We start from the raw sequence: 25,656 nt of genomic DNA on the forward strand, positions 1-25,656 counted from the left end.
AGAGTATCAGGTGCTAGGAACATAGAGTTAGCAGAAGCTTCTAAATTCCATGACTGTTGATCTCTTTCCCAATACCTACCCATGTTTTCCTGAAAATAAGATCCTGTCTCAGTGGTGGTATTCTGCCAGTTCAGTCCGGTTCTACCAAGCCACTAGGAGCGAAGAGCAGCGGAGACTCAACTGGCTCTCTTCACTGCTCTGCTGTTGGGCCCACCTGCCCACCTGCCCACCTGGGCTCCCATACTCACTTTTATCCTCTGAATTTGAAGCGCAGCTGCTTTGCTTGGCATAGAAGAACGCCACTGAGCCTGCGCAAACGCCTCTACGCCTGCACAAAATGTGTATTTGGTACACGCGCGCGCGCAAGTACGTGCACTTGGGCAAAGCACACTCACCAAGCCACGCCCACCAAACCGGTGGTAAAAATATTTGAATCCCTGTCATATTGCCACAAAAAAAGGCACCAGGTCTTATTTTTGGGTGGATGTCATCCACTGACAAACCTTACTTGCACACGTCGGCCTGCCCTCCTTTTCGCTGTCAGAGGCCTTCAGGAACTTCTTTTCCTGCGGCCGGCAAGGCTTTCCTGAAAGCCTCTGCAGCCGATAACAGATCTCCAGATTGATCTGGAGCTGTGTTATCCGCTACAGAGGCCTTCAGGAAAGTCTTGCCAGCCTTGCTGGCTGCAGAAGAAATGGGCTGGTAAGGCAGGTGTTGGGGTGTGCAAGGCCTGGCTACAACTGTCCAAAGGTAAGTAGTAGGGCAGCTCCACCCCTCCCCCTCATCCTCCCCCTAGCTTAATTTTTACTGGTGCACACTGGAGTGGGCAGGATCTTAATTAGGGCTTATTTTGGGGGGTAGGGCTTGTAAAAACATGTAAAAATCAAGCAAGGATTTACTTTCAGAGTAGGTCGTATTTTGGGGGAAATGTATTATTTTTAATTTGTGAATTGGTTCTTGTTTTAATGGAAAGCATTAGTGTTCTGAATATTGAAAAATCCTGTCTACTCTCGTTCATTCATTCATTCATTCAAATTTATTAAACCAACTCTCCCCTCTCTTCCATATTTTGGAGTATTTTAAGGTTGAAAGATTCCCCTGTTGAAGGACTTGGGCTTAACACTTTGACTACTTTTTTCTTTACTCAGGATGGAAGATACTTGGACTATTGGCTGTATTTCTGCTGATGGTGTGGTATACAATATCCCGGGAAGAAAGGTACATACCTCTGTGAGTGTATTTCTTAAAAAAAAAAAAAAGGATTATAGGAAATTCATTATTCTTTGCTCTGTCTCCTTTCTTGGATAGGTTAATTAGATGGACAACACTAATTAGAAGTCATTTTTCAGAATTTTTGAGCCTGTTTGAGGCATACAGAGAGAGAGAGAGAGAGAGAGAGAGAGGAGGGAGGGAAAGAGAAAGATGCATAATTAAGATTTCTGTTTTGAATCCTTATTATTTATTGGTCCATTTTTTTAATACAGCATGAAAGTGGAGACTTATATTTATTTATTTGTTTATTTGTCAAACATGTATAAGATAACAAATATAGGTATGAACATAAACATAACCAAAGAAAGTAAATACAGATGAATGGGAACCGTAGGACAGGGACAATAGGCACGCTGGTGCGCTTATACACACCCCGCTTTAAGGACCTCTTAGGAATGGGGTGAGGTCCACGGTAGACAGTTTAAGATATATTGTGTATATACAATACTTACTGGCTCGAGGCAAAATATATAGCATTCCTCCCTACTATACCCCAATAACTACTATGAGGTAGATTGGGCTGAGAGAAAGTGGCTGGCTCAAGGTCCCTCAGCATAGAAGCTCATACCTAGGAAGCTTCCAAGGCTGATGGTGTTCAGACTTATAACTGTATCATAAATCAGATTCTCCAATGAAGCACGTTCATGGGCTGGGTGTCATCAATCACATAGTCTTCTACAATCTTTTTAAGATAATGGTGGAATGTACTTCTGGTTTTACTGCCTTACTGCTCCTTCAGATTGCCCCACTTCCCTGTTTTTGGCAACTTGAAAACAGGCATAAAAATGTTTTATGATTTGATAGAGGGCTGCATCAGGGTTGGCCAGCTTGACATTACTCGTGTCAAGGATGTTTGTGGTGGTCCTAGTGCTCTGCCAACAAAAAGAGACTCCCAATCTCGGTTTTCAGCTGGGGTGGCTTCCTGCAATCTTCTGCCAATGAAAATGGAGCTGACATGCAGCCCTCCTGAGCTCCGTTTTTGCTGGCAGAGCATTGCAGGAAGCCGCCTTAGCTGAAAACGGAGATTGGGAGCCCATTTTCGCTGGCAGAGGCACCGCAGGCGGCCCTGCCTAAGCACCCCACGGGCCTTGAGTTTGACAACTGTGATTAACAACTCCAATGATATCACTTTCCTCCTCCTTGCCATTTGTCTTGCAGTTTTGATTTCCACTTCCAAGATGAAAAGATGACCTGCCCTTTCAAAGAGGTAGAAAAGAAAGCCGCACAATTGATACCAAAGTGAGTAACAGGGCTGGTTGTTTGCTTGAAGAACAGTTCTTTTCTATTTAATTTTCTTGTACTTCAGAGGGGAAGGAATGTGGTGGGATAAGGAAGTATCGCTAAATAAGAAAGGAAAGATAAAGTAGAGAAGCCTCTAGAATCATATCATCATCTTTTCTTCCTTAACTTCAGTTACACACGGGAACCTCCACTGTTTTTACACCTAAAGGATTATTTCTGGGTGAAGACCCCTTCCCTATATGAACTGCCTTATGGGACAAAAGGAACAGGTAAGCAAACTATACGTCTCCTTCTCTTCCTCCCTCCTTCTTATCATAAAGCTTCTATTTTCATTGAGTCTTGAGTCTGGTTTCCTTGGACAATTTCCATCCTTCTTTGCTAATGGATTTGTTGGGTTTATGGCCCAATCTTTTAAATTTCATTTGCCCGAGATGCCTGAATCTGATGCAGAATATGTGGTGGTGTTTTTTTTAGCAACTTTATTCTCCTCTAAATTTCTCCAAGATCCACCCTATCATCTCCCAGTGATCTCCAGGCAGATCCAGAATTTTGTAGCTTCCCTGCCCCTCCCTCTGAGTTTCATTTGACATCCTTCTTTTCAGATTGCACACCCAAGAGCTATGTGACAGGACATTAATCAAATTGTTTCATGGGATCTCCACTGCTTACTCTAGCTAGGTTCGTTTGGTATTCACAAGTTACTGCAATCAGATTAGACTTGCTCTGCATTGAAAAAGAAGGATAGAAGTGGAGGAAGAAAAAGATAGTTATGGACCCTTGCATACCAGAACAACTAGACACAAGGACAGTTTTTTTGCCGAACGCCATCACTCTGCTAAACAAATAATTCCCTCAACACTGTTCAACTATTTACAAAGTCTGCACTACTATTACTATTAATCTTCTCATCACTCCTTAACACCCATCCCCTCCCACTGGTGACTGTGTGACTATAGCTTTGTTGCTTTTATCCTTACGATTTATATTGACTGTTTCCTAGTATGATTTGATTGCTTATTGTGTCCTATGACTATCATTAAGTGTTGTCCCTGATGATTCTTGACAAATGTAACTTTTCTTTTATGTATACTTAGAGCATTTGCACCAAGACAAATTCCTTGTGTGTCAAATCACACTTGGCCAGTAAAGGATTATCTTCTCTTCTCTTCTCTTCTCTTCTCTTCTCTTCTCTTCTCTTCTCTTCTCTTCTCTTCTCTTCTCTTCTTCTCTTCTCTTCCTCTCCTCCTCTCCTCTCCTCTCTCCTCTCTCCTCTCCTCTCCCTCTCCTCTCTCTCTCTCCTCTTCTCTCTTCTCTTCTCTTCTCTTCTCTCTCTCTTCTCTTCTCTTCTCTTCTCTTCTCTTCTCTTCTCTTCTCTTCTCTTCTCTTCCTGTGCACGCTCTCATTGAGTGACTTTGACCAGCCACACATACTCAACTCTAGGAAGAAGGGAATAGCAAATCACTTTCAACACCTTACCAAGAACAAACTCAAGGCTTGTGGTGCTTAGATCTGGCTCACGGGGTCACCCTGGAAACAGCAAAGGACCGGCTCATGGTGCCTCTGCCAGTGAAAATGGAGCTCAGAAGGGTTGTGTGTGCCCCCACCTCCGAGCTCTGTTTTCACTGGCAAAGTTTTGCCAGAGTCTCAGCCAAAAATGGAGCTCAAGAGCCCATATTTGCTGGCAAGAGCACTCGGGCCACCATAAGTGCCCTGACATGAATGACTTCGAGCTGACCTCCCAGCCCTCCCAAGATCAAACAGAACCCTGATGCTGCCCTCAATGAAATCAAGTTTGAGACCCCTGCTGTAGGGATTTATCCAGGCAGTTGTTGTTCTGACCCAAACCTTGTTCCAACTAAACAAACACCAAACAGAGATTAAAAGCAAAAACTTTTAATGCTTCTCTGCGAATTCTGTTAATTCATGGTTAAAAGGCTATTAAAACTAATTGTCTCTGATAAGAATGACCCTTGCCAAGGTTGTGCAAGGCTGCCAAAAGCACTAGATTAAGTTGCCAAGAAATATTCAAATACAAACCAAGATAGTCTGAACTTCCACAAGGCTTGAAGTGCAAAAACTTCTTTGCTTCCTGCAAAGAACTCCGGTTTCTCAGCTGGCTTTTATCACTTAAGGGAGGGCCCATTACCTTGCAGCCTTACTCCCGAGTCACCTGTGCTGCTGCAGCTGCTCTTTCCTTCAAGCAGCCCTGCACGCACACGCACTGGGCACAGGCTCCTCGGGGTCCTCTTCATCACTGCTGCCAGCCTCCACAATCTCCAAAGGCAGCCTTCCACTCCCTGATGGTCCTGGTCCCACCCCTGCATCACACGCGGGCCCCTCATCTGAGTCCTCGGTCTCCGAGACCTCAGGCATCCACACCTGCTTCCAGTGAACAGTTGCCAGGAATCAAGCTTGACTCAAAGGTATCCACTCTCTCATTATGATACGAGCTTAAAATACCTTTGAGCCAGAAAAGATTTTTTAAAAAATAAATAAATTCAGGAACAGTTATTTAAGTTCCTTCACTAATATTGTTATGGTTATGATCTGGAGTCTAATGTCTATGGATCTCTTTTTCTGCTCCAAAGCTAGCCTCTCTAAAAATACTTTTTTTTAATCTCAGGACAGAATTTATATAGCTGGGTGATTTTGTCATTGTATGATTTTGTTAATGATTCCACTATTATCTACCGTGAAATCACGTCCGTCCATTTAAAAGAAATCTCCACATTAATTATTTCAACCATGTGACACTTCTAACTTCATTGGTTTTGCTCTTAATAGACCACAGGTTCAGTGGACGGTAATGCACTAGATGAAACTTTTACTGCACATGAATGGATCCAAAATAAAGTTGTCCTTAGTTGGTATGTCAACCATGAATAGAAAACAAAGGAAATTATTTTGTCCCCAACTTCCCCAGACTGAGATATATGCTACATCACTGAGATGGTTACTCAAAAGTGACATATATTCAATTTACTTATTTGTCCAGGAAGAGACAGACTAAAAAACCTAAACACAGTTCAAGGAATGGCATATATTTCCTAATCTTTGTTTCTGTTTGTGTAAGACAGTACTGCCATTGTATACAAAAGCCATTTAATGAAAAGTCTATTGTGTTGCAAATTTATTGGATTCTACTTATTAATCAGGAGTCTTCCCTTTATTTCTTTATGGATTACCTAGTGTTTATCTTAAATATCCAATGCAATAATACTGCATGTAATGTGTTTTGAAAAGCTGAACTTTATTTTATTTTATTACATTATTTAGTAGCACAAATCTCTTTTTAAATCAGGGGTCTCAAACTCGCGGCCCGTGGGCCAATTGTGGCCCGCAGGACGATATCCTGTGGCCCCCACCATGAGATGAAAGTATAATATTAGTGCGGCCCGCAGGGAGAAATGAACCTCTGAAGGAAGTCCCGGCCGCCGTTCCTCGTCGTGGCTGACATTCGGGCCCGGCAAGTCCGAGCAGCCAGCACATAGAACAGGGTGGCGCTGGATATTGGAGAAGCGGAGCAAAGCCGGAGATCATTAGCCGCCTCTTTCGCAGCACAAGAAGCCTCCCCCAACTGGCCAGCTGCTCTCCTCCTTCTCTGCCTGTTTGTTCTGTATGGCCGAGGAGGAGGAGACCAGCCGGCTGGTTGGGGGAAGCTCTCTGCGCCGAAAGAGGCAGCTACTAATCTCCGGCTTTGCTCCGCTTCTCCAATGGTCCGGCTTCCCCTCTTGCTCCTCACAGTTTCCCTGAGCCGGTGTGGTTCTTTACTTGGGCAGCCAGACACCCGCAGCAGCAACAGGCAGTTCCGCCTGGGCTCCGCTCAGGTGTCTGGCTGGGGCAGTCAGGAGTTGCTACCACTGGCGCAGCTCCGCGCGGCTCCAGTCCCGCGTTGCCTTGGGAAGGGAAAGGCAAAACCAGGAGCCGCTGACAAGTAGAAGCCGGGCGGAAATGACGTCTGCAGTGCGGCTCTGCCTCCAGCGGCCCCCAGGTAAATTGAGTTTGGGACCCCTGTTTTAAATACATTAAATACCAGACCTTTGGAGAGAGAAAAAAACCTGTTAAGAAAAGACATGTAATTTATTCTTATTACCTTGATGGTGTTTTCATCTTCCAGAAATTAAAAAAAAGGAACAATAGAAGCAGCTGTCCTTGGCTGCTTGATTACCAGGAAAAACCTGATTGTTAAATTCAAACCTTTGGTCGGAAGTGATAAGGTTACCTTGAGATTTATGCCACTCAAAGAAAGCGGGGGACCAAGCAAGTTCGGACGTTCAGCCTGTATTTCAGCAAAGTCGACTGCAACGTGTTTAAGGAGATATTTGTTATCGTTTTCTCAATATAAATATTTAAGAAGTTCCAGATTAATGGGCATTTTGGTGAAGGGAAACAGTGAATATCAAAATAACAACATTGTAAGGGACCGTGGAGGTCTTCTAGTCCAACCCCTTCCTCAGGCAGGAAATGCTATATTGGAGAGCCTTATATAAACCTACATTGAAAGAGCCATGAATACACATTTAAGCACGTAAAGAAAACGAGAAGAATCTGGAAAAAATACATAGCTGCGTTTACAAAATCTATTTTTGGTGAACTCAGTTTGAGAAGGAAAATATATATAGGGAATGTATTTTAAATAATATGTGTTAAGATTGATTACAAAAGAAGTAGGTATCTTGCAAATGGGCTACGAATTTAAGAGTTCAAATATATTTCTTGAAAAGAATTGGGGAAAATTTGCAAGAGTTGCAAAACTGAGGCAGAGGAAAGTGTTTTCCGTTTTCCAAAAAAGAGAAAATCTAAAAACTAAATATTTAGAAACCATCCATCTTGATGCTGATACTTGCGTTATCTGGACCAGATTGTTGAGCAGTTAGAGTGTGGGAGAAATGGGAGTTAATGGGAGAGAAATGGGAGTTAATGGGAGAAATAACTGTATTCACAAAGAGGAGATTAGATTTCTGAACAATTAATCTTATCAGATTAATTAACTTAAGTACTTTCAAGATAAAAATAGTGCAGATCCAAAGGCAGGATCTTGACAGGTATGAGGAATTAAATCAATCAACTCAAGTCGATGAACTTGCTGACTCTTTTAGGGTGCCTCTTTGTGAATTTGGTTATTTTGTTTGTAGGACAACTTGCCATGGCCAACTCATCACGACCAATTCGCCACAGCCAACTCGCCATAGGACAAAAGTAACATAATATCAAAGAAATGGTGAAATAAAATCATTTCAAAAGAAAGGATGCAAAAGGAGGGACAGAACGACGTGTGAACGACAAAAATTTAAATAATATTTTAATTACGGGTTGTCCTTGACTTATGACAGAATTGTGGCCAACATTTCTGTTGCTATGTGAGACATTCGCTAAGAGAGCTTTGCCCCATTTTATGACCTTTCTTGCCATAGTTGTTAAGTGAACACACTGCAATTGTTAAGTTAGTAACCCGGTTGTTAAGTGAACCCATAGACTTTGCTTGTCAGAAGGTCATAAAAGGGGATCATGTGACTCCGGGGACACTGCAACCGTCATAAATATGAGTCAGTTGCCAATCCCCTGAATTTTGATCACGTGACCATGGGAGGATCCTGCAAAGGTCGTAAGAGTGAAAAATGGTTATGGCTCACTTTTTTCAGTGCCGTTGTAACTTTGAGTGGCCCCTAAATGAACTGTTGTAAGTTGAGGACTACCTTTCTTTTTCAGAAAATCAATAAAGTAGTTGAATTTTCCCATGGCGAGTTGTACTGTGGTATGCTGGCCCCGGTGAGTTGGCCGTGGTGAATTTTGAGTTGGCAGTGTGGCAAGTTGGCCCGTACTTTTCTGTTGTTACTAATGTGTACATTAACTTAACCGGCTTACTTGATTGCCCTTGTCGTTTGCTCTGCAGAGGACATTCTCCTACGTCTTCTAGCAATCACGACTTACTCTCTCCCTGAAAACTTTCAAAGGTAATACCAATTCACCCGTTTTTCTCTTTCTTAGATTTGAAGCACTTTGGAAATTTCCAATTTCTTTCTTTCTTTTTTTTAATTTAGTAAATGTTATTTAGTTTTCAAAATTTAAAAACATAAAATAAAACGTTATACATCGTTATATCAACGTCAAGACATCTTCCACATTTCGTTATCATCTTTCTATATACACATTTCTTTCATTACAGAATTTCAACTTAATATATAAAGAACATTTAGAATTTAGAATACAATGAAGCTGGAAGGGACCTTGGAGGTCTTCTAGTCCAGCCCCCTGCTTGCCAGGCAGGAGAACCTATACTATTTCAGACAAGTGACTGTCCAGTCTCCTCTTAAAAACCTCCAGTGATGGAGCACCCACGATTTCTGGTGGGAAGCTGTTCCACTGGCTAATTGTCCTCACTATTAGGAAGTTTCTCCTTAATTCCAGGTTGCTTCTCTCCTTGATTAGTTTCCATCCAATGTTTCTCATCTTGCCTTCTGGTGCTTTGGAGAATAATTTGACCCCCCTCTTCTTTGTGGCAGCCCCTCAAAATACTGGAATCCTGCTATCATGTTGCCCCTAATTCTTCTTTTCTTTCGACTAGCCAGAGCCAAATACATGAACTATTCTAATAGCCTTAAAGGGTCGGGAAGTTTGATTTTCATGGAAGACTTCCAAAAGGACTTGCCCCTGTTAGAGACTGACTCCGAGGGAGAGGAGGAACAGCCAACAGGGAGTGGGAGTGTGGCTCAGGAGGTTGTAGAGGAGGCTGGGGAAGGGCAGAGGCCGGCTGGGCGCTCAGAGGGAGAACCAGGCCCATCCCATCTCCATCCTAGGGCACGCAAGGAGGAGAGAATAAGGGAGAGACGGGAATGGCGTGATTCTATGGGGGAGGAAAGGCGGGCAGGGGTGGCATGGTGGCGGCAGGGAAGGCTGCAAACCCCATCCTCCCCCCCCATCAACCCGCTTCCAGCTCTGTTCTCCTGTGCAGGGTAACAAAAGGAGACCCAGCCGATCAGCTGGGACTCAGGGAGGCAGAGAAGAGATGGGGGCAGGGCCAGTAGTGGAATTCAAATTTTTTTACTACTAGTTCTGTGGGCGTGGCTTGGTGGGCATGGTTTGGTGGGCTTGGCTTGGTGGACTTGGCTTTGGTGGACGTGGCAGGGGAAGGTTACTCCAAAATCCCCACCCCGCTAACCTGCTTTCCAGCTCCGTTCTCCTGTGCCAGGTAACAAAAGGAGACCCAGCCGATCAGCTGGGACTCAATGGGAGGCAGAGAAGAGATGGGGGCGGGGCCAGTCAGAGGTGGGATTTGCGGGTTCTCCGAACTACTCAAAATTTCCACTACCGGTTCTCCAGAACTGGTCAGAACCACCTCTGGTGCGATGGCTAGTTTTAAGTCACTTCTTTCGGTGCCGTGGAAACATTGGTCACTAAACAAGTGATTGTAAGTTTGAGGACTTCCTCTATCCATTCCTTTCTGCTTCTTGCTTAATTTCCCCTCCCTGCTTTCTTTTTTTATTTAGGCACTTCTGCTTTCTGCATGACTAGGCGCCAACCGCTTGTTAAACCGCTTCCCGTGGCTCTGAGCTTGCCTGTAAGAAGCCCGTAGCACCACTTCCTGTCCTCGCCCTCGCCCTCTCGCTCCCCCTCCCCATGGCCCCTGTTTGCTCCTCACCTGGAATTCTCACAATGCTGTCCAACGTCTATGTGCCTTTACCTATCTAGTATGGCTGTAGTACTATTAATTGTCCTTCTTCTTATCCGATCATCTTATCTTACATTATGTTATCTTATCTTTATTATGTTTGTTGTATTATTACATTATACCACATTCCATTCCATTATCCTTTGCTCTCTGTTATTATTATGTCTGCCATTATTATTCTGCTGCTTTGCATGTGTGCTGAAGAGTTTCTGAACTTCTTGGGTGTCTAATCACACTTGGCCAAATAGGGTACGAATTTAATTAATTAATTCTCAATACTTCCCATTTGCACAACTTTAGATCAGGACAACTGCCCGGATCCCCATTGCTAAGCAGTGTGGTCATGCACAATAGGACAAGCTGCCTGAAAGCTGGTTAGCTCCTGGGCTGACAGTGCCCTGCCCCTTTTAAGACCTCTCCCTGAGCCGTCCCAGCTGCCCAGCAACCAGCAGCAATAAAAAACACATGGGTGTGTCTGGAGATTGTCTGTCATCCAGGTCATGGTTGTGCTGTTTTACATGAGGCAGCTGGACTTCCTGGTTTTTCTTGGAAGACCTTTCACTTCTCATCCAAGAAGCTTCTTCAGCTCTGATCGGATGGTCCTTCCATTCCCCACCATCCTGTCAGAGCTGAAGAAGCTTCTTGGATGAGAAGTGAAAGGTCTTCCAAGAAAAACCAGGAAGTCAGTTGCCTCTTCAAAAAAGCACCTTTGAGACATTTGGGTATGGTGTGTGTTGAAGGTGTGCTGAAGGTGTTCAAGGAGTGAGAGAGGAAGATGATTTCTGTTGCGTTCTTCAAAAAGGGATGCGGTGACTCAGTGGCTAAGACATTGAGTTTGTTCGGTTAGAAAGGTCGGCAGCTCGGCGATTCGAATCCCTAGCGCCGTGTAACAGAGCGAGCTCCCGTTACTTGTCCCAGCTTCTGCCAACCTAGCAGTCCAAAAGCACATGAAACGTGCAAGTAGAAAAATAGGAATCACCTTTGGTGGGAAGGTAACAGAGCTCCGTGCGCCTTTGGCGTTTAGTCGTGGCAGCCACATGACCACAGAGACATCTTCGGACAGCGCTGGCTCTTCGGCTTTGTAACGGGTATGAGCACCGCCCCCTAGAGCTGGAAATGACTAACACATATGTGTGAGGAGAAACTTTACCTTTACCTTACAGTTCTTTAATTGTAGGGCTCACACATTGGTGTAAAATAGTACTATATAGTAACAGTTCCGGGGAAAGTGTGTGTGCGTAGGAAATGTGGCTACCACCCATTATGTGCTTGGCTGTGGGTTGCCTAAAGGCCAAGGGAGCATGTTTGGCCCTCTGGAGCTTTAGCTGCCTAAAAGAACCTGTGACATCATGTCTTACTATCACACTGATTAGTTACAGCCATCCCAGTCCTACTTGCCGTCGTAACTCCAGGACTATCTATCTAGAGCAGAGCTCTCCAAACGTGGCAACCTTAAGGCCTGTGGACTTCAACTCCCAGAATTGGAGAATATGCTGGCTGGAGAATTCTGGGAGTTGAAGTCCACAAGTCTTAAACTTGCCATGTTTGGGGACCCTGATCTAGAGGTTCCCGAGGGGCCCGCATTGCTTCATGGCCCTCGGCAGTGAGGGCTATGCACTGGAGCAGGGTGATGTGTGCGGTGCGTTAAAAGTCTTTTTTGCCTGTCTTGCAGCTTGAAGTGCCGACGATGTGCAGTAGTTGGGAACGGCTACCGGTTGAGGAACAGCTCCATTGGAGAAGTCATTAACAAATACGATATTGTGATCAGGTATCGAGAAGCAGAAGGGACGGGTGTTTGTCTGTGTCATTTCCATGTATATCACAGTGGGCCAGAAAAATCACTCAACTTGGGAAAAACTTGGACCTGAACATATTAGGGTATATCTTTGGTTTCCACGTTGGAATACCTGATGCTGGGATGCTGTTTCTGCCAACGTTCAGGTAGTACTTGACTTAGAACCATTTGTTTGCTTGAAATGACAAAAGCCACAGTGGCCCAGTGGTTGGAGTGCAATACTGCAGGCTACTTCAGCTGACTGCTGGCTGCCAGCAATTTGGCAGTTCAAATCTCACCAGGCTCAAGGTTGACTCAGCCTTCCATCCTTCTGAGGTGGGTAAAATGAGGACCCAGATTGTTGGGGGCAAGAGGCTGGCTCCGTAAATCATGTAGAGAGGGCTATGAAGCACTGTGGAGCAGTATATAAGTTTAAGTGCTATTGCTAATGCTGTTGCCCTTCCTTCCTTCCTTCCTTCCTTCCTTCCTTCCTTCCTTCCTTCCTTCCTTCCTTCCTTCCTTCCTTCCTTCCTTCCCCTCCCTTCCCCTCCCCCCTCCTCCCTTCCTCCCTCCCTCCCTCCTTCCTTCCTTGGTATATATTGGTTAAAATACAGTATTGCAGGCTCTGCCAGCTGCCAGCAGTTCAATTCTGACAGGCTCAAGGTTGACTCAGCCTTCCATCCTTCTGAGATCGGTAAAATGAGGACCCCAAATTGTTGGGGGCAAGATACTGATTATGTAAACCACATAGAGAGTGCTGTAAAGCACTGTGAAGCAGTATATAAGTCTAAGTGCTATTGCTATTCCTTTGCCCACATCGGCTGCTGTTCTGGCATCTTCCCTGCCATCGCGTATCTTGTTTTCTCTTCCTCTCTCCAGGCTGAACAACGCGCCCGTCCACGGTTACGAGCGTGACGTGGGCACCAAAACTACCATGCGTCTTTTCTACCCCGAGTCAGCACACTTCAACCCTCAGACCGACAACAACCCGAACACGTTGCTGGTGCTGGTGGCATTCAAACCCATGGATTTTATGTGGATGGAGACAATTCTCCATGACAAGAAGAGAGTAAGCAGTTAGCCTTTCTTTTTTGTAGTTCGTTTTGGGAAAGGATCCACCTGCCCACAAATACACTGATTTGGAAGCTCTTTTCGTCCCACCTCCAAAGCAGAATCATGATTTGTTTGCGGGGTTGAGCTTGGGACGCCGGATTTTGGTCTGGCGTAACCAAGCTCATTTGCTAGATGTGGATGAGATCTATTTTCTTTACCTAATTTCCTTGCTTGTCAATCGGAATCAGAAAAGAGCTGGAAGGGACCTTGAAGGTCATCTAGTCCAGCCCTCTGCTCAAGCAAAAGACCTATACCATTTCAGACAAATGACTATCCAGTCTCTTCTTCAAAACCTCCCAGTGATGAAGCACCCACAACCATTAGGAAGTTTCTCCTTAACTCCAGCTTGCTTCTCTCTTCGATTAGTTTCCATCCGTTGTTAGAATGGTAGAAACAGCACTGCTTCACTTGGTCCTGTGCAATTGAAGAAAGGAGAAGAAATAAACCCCAAGGAACAGGAAGAAGAGCTGTCAAATAAAGATAATTGTCCAAGAAAAGAAATATGAGTCCAAGACAGAAAGGAAATTGGAGAATGCTTTCACATAAGACCTACCCTACTTTTCATCAAGATAGAGGTGGTCCTCAATTTACGACCGGTTGCTGAGTGACCATTTGAAGTTACAAGGGGCCTCCCTGGAGCTACTTACAACCCGGTTCTGAAGTTCCAGCAGTTGCCCCTCCCTCCACGGTTACATGACTGAATGTGATGACCTGGAGCGTGGCACAAAGGCAACACAGTCAGATAATCAGTAGAAGTCCCTTTATTAGCTCCAACTTTGCCCCCAGTGCCCTGGTTACTTTCTGACTGGAGAAAAACTCTCCCAGGAACAGCCTTTGGCTGCAGAGAATCAAGTCCAAAACATGGTCAACAAAAACTGTGTCTATAAGTCCAATCAAGGCAAAATGAAGTAATTATTCTAGCAGCGCAGAAGCAAGAATTCCAGATGACGCCAGGACAAGAGATAAAGAAAATCAACAAAGATAAAGTCACGTTTGCTATAGATCCGTTTTGTTGAAAATTGAAAGAAAATGCTGGGTTGTTTTGGTGTTTTGTTTTGTTTTTGGCTAAAACTTCAAAAAATGCAGTCATGTAACCAGCTATAAATGTGGGCCAGCCAACAAGCGGCTGACATTCAGTGTCCCTGTTGAAGTCTGAATCCGAGGATGAAAATAAACAGCTGACAGGGAGTTGGAGTGTGGCTCCGTTGGCTATGGAGGAAACTGGCGACGGGCAAAGTCCGGCTGGGCAGAGCAGGGGAGAGGTAGAACAAGGGAGAGGGAGTTCAGAGGAAGACCCAGGTCCAACTCCCTCTTCATCCTCGGGCACGCAGGGAGGAACAGAGAAGAGAGCAACGTGGGTTGTGTGGCTTATGGGGGAGGAAAGGGCCCTGATTCCCTTCATTAGCCCCACCTGGGGATGAGAGTTTAAAAGAAATGATGCTGAGAACGGCAGCTGCTGGGAGAAAACGTGACTTTATCTTTGTTGATTTTCTTTATCTATGTTCCTTAATGACTGCTGGTGTTTGCTTAACAGATGCTGTAAGAAAGATGGTAAAACCAAGGTCGGTCATGGGGTGACCTGTTTTATAACTCATCACAGCTTATGACTGTGATGGACAGACTTCATTGAGAACTACATGTAAAGAGAAGTAGGGGAGAGGTATACTCAAAGTTGCAAATCCTGATTCTGTAACCTTACAATACAAGTAATTGTAGCTCACGTGTTTCTGGTTTCCTGTTTGGTCTGCCTTGGACGGTTAATAGCATCACAACACCAGTCAGTAGAACATTCATTCTGTAGGATTTGAGCAATTTTAATGACAAACTGTGGAGAAGATGAGAAACCAAACAGGGGAGATCAAATGTCCAAATGAAACACCAAAATGCTTCTCCTAAAATTGGAGAAGTACAGATAGTCAGGTGAGGTACTAATCCCACTCTATAAAGTCTTAGTAAGACCACACCTAGAGTACTGCATCCAGTTTTGTTCACCACATTATAAAAAAGATGTTGAGACTAGCAGTACAGAGAAGAGCAACCAGGATGATGAGGGGACTGGAGACCGAAACATATGAAGAACGGTTACGGGAACTGGTGTAGGGTCTCCTGCTTTGGTGGGGGGGTTGGACTAGATGACCTACAAGGTCTCTCCCAACTCTGTTAATCTGTAATCCAGTCCTCAATTTACAGGAGTTCACTTAGTGACCATTCGAAGTTACAGTGGCACTGAAAAAAAGTGACTTATTAACATTTTTCACACTTATGACCACTGCAGCATCCCCCGTGACTTATATTTGGATGCTTGACAACCGACTCACTTTAGCCGTTTATTGCGGTGCCCTAGGTCAGACAATTCCCTTTTTCAGCCTTCTGACAAGAAGGTCAATGGGGAAGCCAGATTCACTCAACAATCGTGCTACTAATTTAAGAGCTGCAAGCGATTCACTTAACAAACTTGGCAAGAAAAGTCGTAAAATAGGACAGAACTCCCTTAACAAATGAGTCTCACTTAGCCACATAAATGTTGGGCTCAATTGTGGTTGTAAGTCTTTTTGACATTACTTTTCTTTTCTCTCTCTCTCTATTTAACCAGGTTAGACTCTTTATGCTTTGATGTTGCATTTGGAAATAAAGCGTGCGTGACTAATTTCCCTGTGTCTGCTTTGTCTCCAGATTCGCAAGGGTTTCTGGAAACAGCCTCCATTAATTTGGGATGCAAATCCCAAGCAAGTACGAATTCTGAACCCATATTTCATGGAGGTTGCAGCTGCTAAAGTGCTTAAGCTCCCAATAAAACACTTGTGGAAGCTTAAAGAGGTAAGAGAGACAAGCGTATGTACGTGTGTGGGTAGCAGAGAAAGAGAGAACGAATTAGAGGTTATGAGTATAAGCAATGAAGAGATGGATATTCAAATACCTGATTTGAAGCCAACAGCCTTTTTCTCGCTTTTGGATATTCTTAAAATTGGGATCCCAAAAGGGTAACTGGACTTTACTTTTTTCCCCATAGACGCTTAAAATTGGGAATATCACTAAGTTGTGGAACAATAGATAATCCTTGATTTATTATCATAATTGAGTCCTGATTTACAGTCATAAATCACGGCAGCTGTAAATTGGGGTATCATGTAACTGGACCAGATTTTTTTGACCTCTTTTTGGGGTGGTTGTTAAAGTGAAGGGGTTGTTGTTGTTGTTAAAGGAGATATGACAGTCATAAAGCAAACTTGATGGTTGAGCAAATCTATTTTCCTTGATGGTTTTTTTTTTTTTTGCCAGAAATCAGAAGTAAACATTGTAACTGTAAAAAATAAATTGCAAATTGTGTTCAACCTGATTGCAAGCACACAGTAAATGGCTGTAAAGATGACCCAGTTGCCAATCTCTCATGTGCTCGGCTGACATAACTTTTAAAATAGGTCATAAGTAGCTCTGGGGAGGGCTGTTGTAACTTTGAACAATCATTAAGTGACCAGTCGTAAATCAAGGATTACCTGTATTACACTTCTTTGATCAGTCTGAATAGCTTGGGTTCACATATCTTCCTGACATGGATGACTTTTAATTGAATTTCAAGGGTCTTCACAACTTCACACTGGTAGTAAAAAGAGTAGCACATTGGTTCAGGGTAGCAATAATACCCAATCCGTGTGTACGTGGACAGCAGAAAACAGCTTGGATTAACCTCTCCTCCGTAAACTACTCATTCTCCTTGGTTATCTCTTTGCATCATATATCTAAACTACATCTCCACAGAAATTTCTAGGCTTTGAGAAGGAAGACAGTCCAACAGGTATCAGCGTGCGTAGTTGGCTGACTGAAGAAGTCTTTTGGTTTAATGTCTGTGGAGATTTTTAATCATTTGAATAATGAGCTGAAGAAGCTTCTTGGATGAGAAGGGAAACATCTTCAAGAAAAAACAAAGTCCTGTGGCCTTTTGGAAAATAAAGCACCTTTGGGACAACATGTCTTGGATGACTGAGAATCTCCGTTTTTCAAAAGGCTTTGTTTTTCCTTGAAGACGTTTCCCTTCTCATCCAAGAAGCTTCTTCAGTTCATTATTCAGAACTGAAGAAGCTTCTTGGATGAGGAGCGAAATGTCTTCAAGGAAAAAAACAAAATCCCATCGCTTTTTGAAAAAGCACTTTTGGGACAAGTCTCTCGGTTCTTCATCACTTGGTTCTTTGATATATTTGAAGAGCTGTTTTGTAGAAAAGCTTTCATTTCTGGAAGTCCCCATCTGTTTCTAGAAGCACACGACTGCATTTTATACGAAGTTTTTGCCAAAAACCAGCATTTGCTTCCAGTTTTCATCAAAACCGACCTAATACCATACAAGTGGTTCACTAAATTACAGCTTTTGCTTTAAAAGATGCTGTAAAAAAAAGTTGTAAAACCAGATCGGTCATGGGACGACCTGTTTTATAACCGTCACATATTCCCTCAAAAAGAATTTCAGCTTTGATTCATCTTATTTGAAAAGATAACCTTGGCTTTTTGGGGTGCAATGTTTACTTTTTTTTGTCCCCAGGCTGGCAGCTTCTAGACTGCAAAGGCGTTTATTCCAGATAGGTTTGCCAAGCTGTGGTTATTCCCCTTTTACCACTTGATTGAAAATCTTAGGATTGCTCCCTCCTACTACGTCTTAATTTTTATTTTTTCATGAACGTGACTCCTTCAGTCACGTTGAAGCTTGACTGAAACTTAAACGTTTAGGAGGAAATCTTCTGCCAGGTGTTACATAACTACATTGTCTTCGGGATACTGTAACTCCACTGTAAAAACACATCCTGATAATCCATCTATTCATTTCATTTTTTTTAAACAAGTCACTTTCTAAACTCCTGGTTAAAAATGAAAGAATCTCTTTGAGAATATATTAGGCTTTAAAAGTAAAACATTTCAACACCAAACTTTTCATCCCACGCTTAGTCATTTCTCCTATAAATAACAGAAACAAAATGACATTAAGCTTAGCAAATAACTAATTTGGGTTAGGTTGCCATGATCAGCTTTTCTTTATCCAAAGAGATTCAGGGAGATTAACATCTCTTCTTAGCCATAAGACTTACTGGAAAATCTTGTATTAGTCACTCTGTCTCATGCTACCTCCTAAAATTGATCTCAAAATAAAAAGGTGGATATTGTTATAAATATTGACCATTTGCCTTTTAAAAAAGGACAGATCAACCAGCTAAATATGAGCTAGCAGTGTGCAGCAGCTGCCAAAAAAGCCAATGCAATCCTAAATTGCATTAACAGAAGGATACAATCAAGATAAAATTGAGGTACTAACACCACTCTATAAAGCCTTAGTAAGACTACACCTAGAATACTGCACCCAGTTTTAGTCATCACATTATAAAAAAGACTCTAGAAAAAGTACAGAGAAGAGCAACCAGGATGACTGCAGACTAAAACATATGAAGAATGGTTATACAGGAACTGGGCTTGGCTAGTCTAGAGAAGAGAAGGACCAGGGGAGACAGGATAGCAGTGTTACTATATTTGAGGGGTTGCCACGGAGAGGGAGGGGTCAAGCTATTTTCCAAGGCACCCGAAGGCCAGACAAGGAATAATGGATGGAAACTGAACAAGGAGAGATTTAACCTGGAAATTAGGAGAAACTTTCTGACAGTGAGAACAATCAACCAATGGAAAAGAAGCTGCCTTCCAAAGTTGTGGGAGCGTCAGCATTGAGACTTTCAAGAAGAGATTGGACTGCCATTTGTCAGAAATGATGTAGGGTCTCTCACTTGGGCAGGGGTTTAGACTCTGATTATCTTTTATTATCTGTTTTAGTAATGAACTGAAGGCTGCTTTTATGTAATGCAGAAGTCCACAACTCTTAAAGTTGCCAAGTTTGAAGACACCTGATGTAATGTTTCTAATAAAAATAAACTATTTTGCTACACAATTTATCTGGGGTTACCACCACAACTGAGCCCAAAATTTATGTTGCTAAGTGAGACAACTTGTTAAATTAGCTTTGCCCCATGTTAAACTTTTCTTGCTACAATTGTTAAGTGATCATATGACCCCAGGGTCACTGCAGCCGACATAAATACGAGTCAGTTGCCAATTTGGACCATGGGGATGCTGCAACGGTTGGTCGTAAGTGTGAAAAAGTAAATCACTTTTTTCAGTGCCTTAGGAAGTGGCTTACATCTGCTTGTCACACTTACGAAATGAACAGATTACTAAATGAACTGTTGGAAGTTGAGGAGTCCCCGTGGATCATTCTAAAGTCTTAAGTGAAGCCAGGCTGCCGTGTACAGAAGTACTGGTATCAATTATTGCACGTCTTTTACTCTAGAAACCAACGACAGGATTAGTGGCTATCACCCTTGCTTTGCACTTTTGCGATGTGGTAGATATTGCTGGCTTTGGATATCCCAGCTCAGATGACAAGAAGCAGAGTATTCACTACTACGAGCAAATTACGGTGAAATCTATGGCTGTGAGTAACCCTCCTCTCTTCTCTTCTAATGAAGATAGGGAACTATTCAACCTGACACAATTCAGGTTTCGTACCTTTGTTTAATAGATCAAGGGACAAATTAGCTTTTTGTCCACATACATAGCTCTTTTGCATGAGATGGCCAATATAGTGTCAACCCGAGTTTAACTGAACAGAGAAACTATAGGTACCGGCTTTAGAATATATAGTTGTAGTAACGTTTCGGCAGAATCTCTTCTGCCATCATCAGGCTTCTGTATTGTGTTCGTCTGTGAGTCAGGCTTTTTATATATATAAAAAAACAAAATACCACTCATGTATCATCACAAAGTCTCCAGAACCATAAAGCCAACAAACTTGAAATTTGGCACGTAGGTTCCTCTTGGCTTCTAGGTGCTCACTAAGAAAGGATTTTTCGAAATGACCATCAGGGCATTAAGTATTTCCTATATTATTATTAACACATGATAAGGAGTTCTCCCCACCTGAAAAGAAATCTGTTCCAAATGCAAAACACAAGCAGAGGAGAGGAGCTTCAGTTTCAGTTTTAGTTTCACAGCACCAAGCAGCTTTAGTACAAAACAGTTGAGCTAAGCCACGCCCAGGCTCCTTTCCATCTCCATTTTGCTCACAAATACTGCTTCAGTTTCCAAACAGCCCTCAACTCTCTCTCACACACTGACAGGACATTAGCCAGATGAATACTGATGGATGCTAGTAAGCAGAATTTTTCCCCTTATTTTCCTCCCCCAAAACTAAGCCTGACCACATAGTTTTGTAGCGACGCATGGGTGTAGAACTAGTGTATCAATATTGTAAATCCATTAAAAACCACACCCCAGCCTGCTGTTTCTACTAATAGATTTTCTCTTATCTTGCTCCACAGTCTTCAGGGCACAATGTCTCCCACGAGGCATTAGCAATAAAACAGATGCTTGAATTGGGACTCGTCAAGAACCTCACTTACTTCTGATGTAAGATGGACAGCCTTTATGTTCACGTGGAGCTGAGCTTCGTGCCAGCAGGACAAAGCCCTTTGTGGCTGGCCCTTTTCTAACACAACAGCCGTCCCTTCCATTCCAATGCTGACTGATTGCAGAGGCCATGCAGTTCCCTGCAAGTGGGGATCAGGCTGGGTGGAAGTGTACGGCTTCGAAATGTGTTGGCAGCTAGGGGTAGAAGCAGTCCTGTAGAGAACCTGGGGGACACCATCAGTCGGAGTCTTTCTTCCTTGTTGGGCACTGCCCACTACCGAATCTTCTTCACTTGGGCGGTTGCAGAATTTCCTTTGGCGTCCAACTGAGAAATGTTCCTGCATTTCACCAGAGGCAACTTTGGAACGACGGGCCTCCAAGAAGATACCAACAGAGTTTCCCACGCTGATAAAGTGATCGTCCCATAAAGTGGTTTTCATTAATCATTTCTCCCTTCCTCTGCAAACCAGTAGATGGGTGGTTGTTCGTTGTTTTATTTATCGTATTGGATGTTACCTAACAGGCAAGAGGCAACTTGAATGAAGGATTATTAGTTATCTGCCACCCTGTTTCCCTGTTTAGATGAAGATGAGACAAAGTAGGTTGGTTTAAGTCCCTGAGCAATTCTCCCGTTAAGAGCGCCCAGGAGGATACGATCAAGGATGGTAGCGGAGAGAGTGAAGTGTACTCCTCTCTCATCTGATTGGTTAGTTTTAGAGACTATGCTGGAAAGGAGAATACCCAACAGTATTTGCTGGTAGTTTTTATACCTAAAATAGTAGTTGAATGGATGTTTATTTTTATTTTATTTCCCCCGGCGCAAAGTGTGGAAAAGAAATCCTTCTGTGAAGGACGTGCGTGTGCCCGACTAAGCTTCATCTCTGTTCTTAAATGTATGGAATAGATTTCTTTCCTTCCCATCAAGTGGCGATGACCACCGGAAACGACCGACAACGCACAAGAACTATCCTGGCCAAAGTTAAGCAGGAAAGGAAGGGCAGGAAAGGCAAGAGAAGAAGAAAAAGGGGGTATATCCTCTGTACGGGGAAGGAAATGGGCAGAACCCGAAGTTGCACAGCACTTTTGCCTGACGGTTAGGAAGCGGAAGGGGGTTGTCCTTTAGGACGAAGGCTAATCTCAGGGGCCTAAAAGTAGGGGTCGTTTTGAAGTAAGTTGCCTTTTCATAGAGGCAGGGGAGGGCAAGGAGGGGTCCAGACATTTCAGATGTGCCAGTCTGGTTAGGATTGGGTATATTCTCTTCTTCTCCTTTAATCTCTAATGTGGGGTCAAAGTGTATTTACGGCTGATCATATTAAGTGCACTTGTCCGATTGAATATTGGAAACCTGGCAACCTTCTGTTTCTCCCTCGAGAGGGAATCGACCACGTGAAGGTACAAGACCACGAGACCAACTTCCATGTACTTGTGCAGCCAAACGTGCCTTAGCCATCTTCGCAAGTGCCCGGCTTTTGAGGGGGCCTGCTGGCGATGCAAACTCCCAGCGGCTGAGGCCATCCGATCCATCACTAAGAAGGTGGATTGCTCCGAAGGACTGCCCATGGACTGGACAGATGAGAGAGGTTTCCAGATTCCTCCTTTGGAAACCGGGAGGAAGGAGGGGTTGCTTATTAAATGGGGGTTCTGGGGAGAGAGGGGGCATTGAATCCCACAAGGAAATGTTGGAAGTGTCTTTCCTGGCCAAGCAATTACAGCAGTGTTAAGTAATTTAATAAATTTAATTTAAAATAGCCCGTTATGAAGTGTGTTCGTTTGTTACATTTATATTCTATAGAAATATATAGAATCTCTTTCTCTGCCTCTTTCTCTCTCTCTCTCTCTCTCTCTCCCTCTCTCTCTCCCTCTTTCTTTCTTTCTTTCTTTCTTTCTTTCTTTCTTTCTTTCTTTCTTTCTTTCTTTCTTTCTTTCTTTCTTTCTTTCTTTCTTTCTTTCTTTCTTTCTCTCTCTCTCTCTCTCTCTCTCTCTCTCTCCTCTCCTCTCCTCCTCCCCCCCTTATTTCGGCTGTGCCATCCTATTGGACTACTTCAGTGACATGGAGAGGGGGCATCTGCTGCTCAGGTAACAGTTTATCCTCCATATTAAATTATCCAGGCCTCGTGCTTTGCACTCCAGCTTTGCATACAGCATTGAAACAACACGGGAAGTGTCACTTACCAGTTTCATAGCACGATACCATCGGCTCTTGAGACTAAAGGATGCCAATTCAATTCCATAGGACTAGGGGTGACATGATAACAGTCTTCCCAGGGGTGGGATTCAATTTGTTTTACTACCGGTTCTGTGGGCGTGGCAGGGGAAGGATACTATAAAATCTCCAGTCAGAGATGTTAGATGCTGGTTCTCTGAACTGCTCAAAATGTCCGCTAACGTTTCTCCAGAACTGGTCGGAACCTGCTGAATATACCACCTCTAAGTCTTCCAATATTTGTGGGGCTACTACAGAGAAGAGGGGCTACCTATTCAACCTATTCTCTAAAGCACCTGAAGGCAAGAGGTAATGGATGGAAGCTTATCAAAGAGATCCAGCCTAGAGGTAAATTTTCTCCAACTAAGGAGAAATTTCCTGATAAGTGAGAACAATCCATCATCAGAATGGCTTGCCTCCTGAAGTTGCAAGTGCTCCATCAAGAAAAGATTGGACAGCCATTTTCCCAGAACGGTGTAGTATCTCCTGCTTGAGCAGGGGGTGGACTAGAAGACCTCAAAGGCCCATTCCAATGCTGTTACACTGTTATTGTACCTTTCCTTCAGGAGAAAAAGGTAGCATGCTCACAGTTGTCATGGACAAAAGGAATAGCTTGGATGAACAGGAGGAAGAAAATAGGATGAAATAAATTTGAATCTGGATCAGAGCATAACCTGGGAAAGACGTCTCAGACAAGACCCTCCCTAAAAAGTTCCCTAAGGGGAAAACACATTTGGATTTGAAAAATTCTGTTACTATAATCTTATAACAAAAGTAATATTAGCATGTGGTTTCCCAGCCTGGTGTATCTTGAAGGACTGACAATAACTATATATGGACATACATCTTTGCAAAATAAGATGTTTATTGCCTATGAAATTTTCCTTGTGGGTCAGTTGTGACTGCATCACTCCATGTAATGGAGAAGTTGGACCATCAGTTAGAGGGGCTGAGAATTTTACTTTCACTATAGTTCATTTCCCAGCAGGGAAGAAACAATGTTTTATTTCCCCTATGTTGAAGTTGTAGAGAAGCAAGGAGAACATCTGGAGCAAAGTTTGCTCATTATGATACTAAAACAGGAAAATTCTCTTGGATCTATTTGAAGCTTACTAAGAGGAGATCAACTGAAAAAAATTACTGGCCTCTAGTTTGGGAAAGCTATGTAAGCAACTGGCCAATACCAGCTGAATAGGCAGAGAATCTGTTAGAATATTCACTTGGCAACTTTACTGCAGCCTAAAAAGAAGTTATAATTGTTTGTCGCTTGGAGCCAACTCACATTTCTTAAATTCTGTCCTTGTGACACCTTGTTGGGTGTCTTCCTTCATATCCTTTCAGTCTGTTTTGGAAAAGCATCGTAGCATGTAGCCAGTCTGTTTTCTTCTGAAGCTGCTCTTTTTTTATTTTTTATTTTATTTTAATTATTAGAAACACGGCACAGCCGTTCTGGCATTACAATTGTTATACCTATATAAATGTTACTTCACTATTTACAATCCTCTTTGCCTGAAACATAGTTTACTAATTATTCTAATCGTCTTAGCTACTTATGTTCCAACCTTGCCTTCTTGTGTGCAATCACTGATTTATTCCACGTTTCCTAGTACTCAAATTCCCCCTTGTTTTTTTTTAAGTCTAGGGTTAATCTCTCCAATTCTGCACAGGCCATAATTTTCCTTATTATCTCTGTTTCTGGCTGTATGCTTTCCTTCTTCCAGTAGTGTGCATATATTATTATAGCCTCCGTCAACACGTATACTATTAGAGAAATTAAATCCTTCTGGTATTATTCCTAGGAGAAAAAATTCTGGCTTAAATGGAATACACTCTCCCACCATTTGTTCCATCCATGTCTGGATCAGTCCATTTTTAGAAAGTCTTAAGTCAGTGTTTCTCAACCTACATAAATTTAAGATGGGTGGACTTCAATTCCCAGATTTCCCCTGCCAGCTGTAAGTGGACTTCAACTCCCAGAATTCAACAGTTAGCTTTGCTGCTGGGCAATTCTGGGATTTGAAGTCCGTCCATCTTAAAGATGCCAAATGTTGGGAAACACTCGTCTAAACTCGCACAGAAGAAACTGATGAAGGAGAAGGCAATTCTTGCTGATGACATATCAGGAGGTAAGCCTTGGAGATGAAGTCAAGGGTACTGGTGCTCTTTTTTAAAAGAGGTTTTTGGCGCTTTAAAACATGACTGTCCCCTTTCTCCATTTTTGTTCTTTTGCCTGTAATTGGAGGGTGGTTCAATTAATCTCCAGTGTTTTTTTTTTAATCGAAACTCAGCAGAGGTGATTATTTTAATTACTTTTATGATAGTGCTTCACTATGTTAAAAAAAGAACAACCAATGATGAGCCTACACTCCTAATTAAAGACCCTGCTGATTTCTACTAGCAGATAAATACCATAAAATGTATTTAAAAAGGACTTGGGAAGCAGCTTAAACAGCTGTTTCTCGAGGGCCTTGTGGCTGAGTAATTTTGGTTCTGCTGAAAGCACATTGTGTAGTTGATACCCCAGCCAAGAAAGGGAGAAAGCCCCTAGGCAATGTTTTTCAACTGTGTCAAGTTTGAGACCTGTGGACTTCAACTCCCAGAATTCCCCAGCCAACACGCTGGTTGAAGAATTTTGGGAGCATGGTTGGCTGGGGAATTCTGGGAGTTGATCTCCACAGGTCTTAAAGTTGCCAATGAGTTGACAAACATACTCCAAGATATGTTTAGATCTCTTTCACACACTTCTCTGGAGACATCACAAAATATACCTTTTTGTATTTATGAGTTTTGGGACCATTATAACCATTGCTAGAGAAGAAATATTATGATCCCATCAGGTCTTTTATCTTTCACAGATTCAAATTTTGTGGCAGAATTCTTGTGAAATGTTTTCCTAAAGATATGCCAGATAAATGCATCTTTTTTCTTCTGTGCCTTAGACAAATCTGG

General features: G+C 42.9%; 1 protein-coding gene across 50 annotated transcripts in view; it reads left to right on the forward strand.

The window, feature by feature from the left end:
- The window catches only part of ST3GAL4 (ST3 beta-galactoside alpha-2,3-sialyltransferase 4), a 152,042-nt gene extending 129,790 nt beyond the window's left edge, over positions 1–22,252 (forward strand). For 23 of the 50 annotated variants that reach the window (XM_087939064.1, XM_087939067.1, XM_087939047.1 and 20 more), the window contains 9 exons: positions 1,149–1,218; positions 2,431–2,511; positions 2,686–2,783; positions 8,408–8,468; positions 11,856–11,951; positions 12,837–13,026; positions 15,744–15,887; positions 19,387–19,530; positions 20,417–22,252. In XM_087939064.1, coding sequence (XP_087795190.1) covers positions 1,149–1,218; positions 2,431–2,511; positions 2,686–2,783; positions 8,408–8,468; positions 11,856–11,951; positions 12,837–13,026; positions 15,744–15,887; positions 19,387–19,530; positions 20,417–20,503 — 971 coding nt within the window. In that variant the 3' untranslated portion in view covers positions 20,504–22,252. Of the gene's footprint in view, positions 1–1,148; positions 1,231–2,430; positions 2,512–2,685; positions 2,784–8,407; positions 8,469–11,855; positions 11,952–12,836; positions 13,027–15,743; positions 15,888–19,386; positions 19,531–20,416 lie in introns of all 50 variants that reach the window. The other 27 variants (XM_087939059.1, XM_087939061.1, XM_087939036.1 and 24 more) reach the window with 3 other exon arrangements.
- Positions 22,253–25,656: the final 3,404 nt, after the last annotated feature.

The sequence above is a fragment of the Pseudonaja textilis genome, chromosome 9 (genome assembly GCF_049901715.1).
Source record: "Pseudonaja textilis isolate UNSWEBS1 chromosome 9, rPseTex1.2, whole genome shotgun sequence".
Taxonomy (NCBI): Eukaryota; Metazoa; Chordata; class Lepidosauria; order Squamata; family Elapidae; genus Pseudonaja; species Pseudonaja textilis.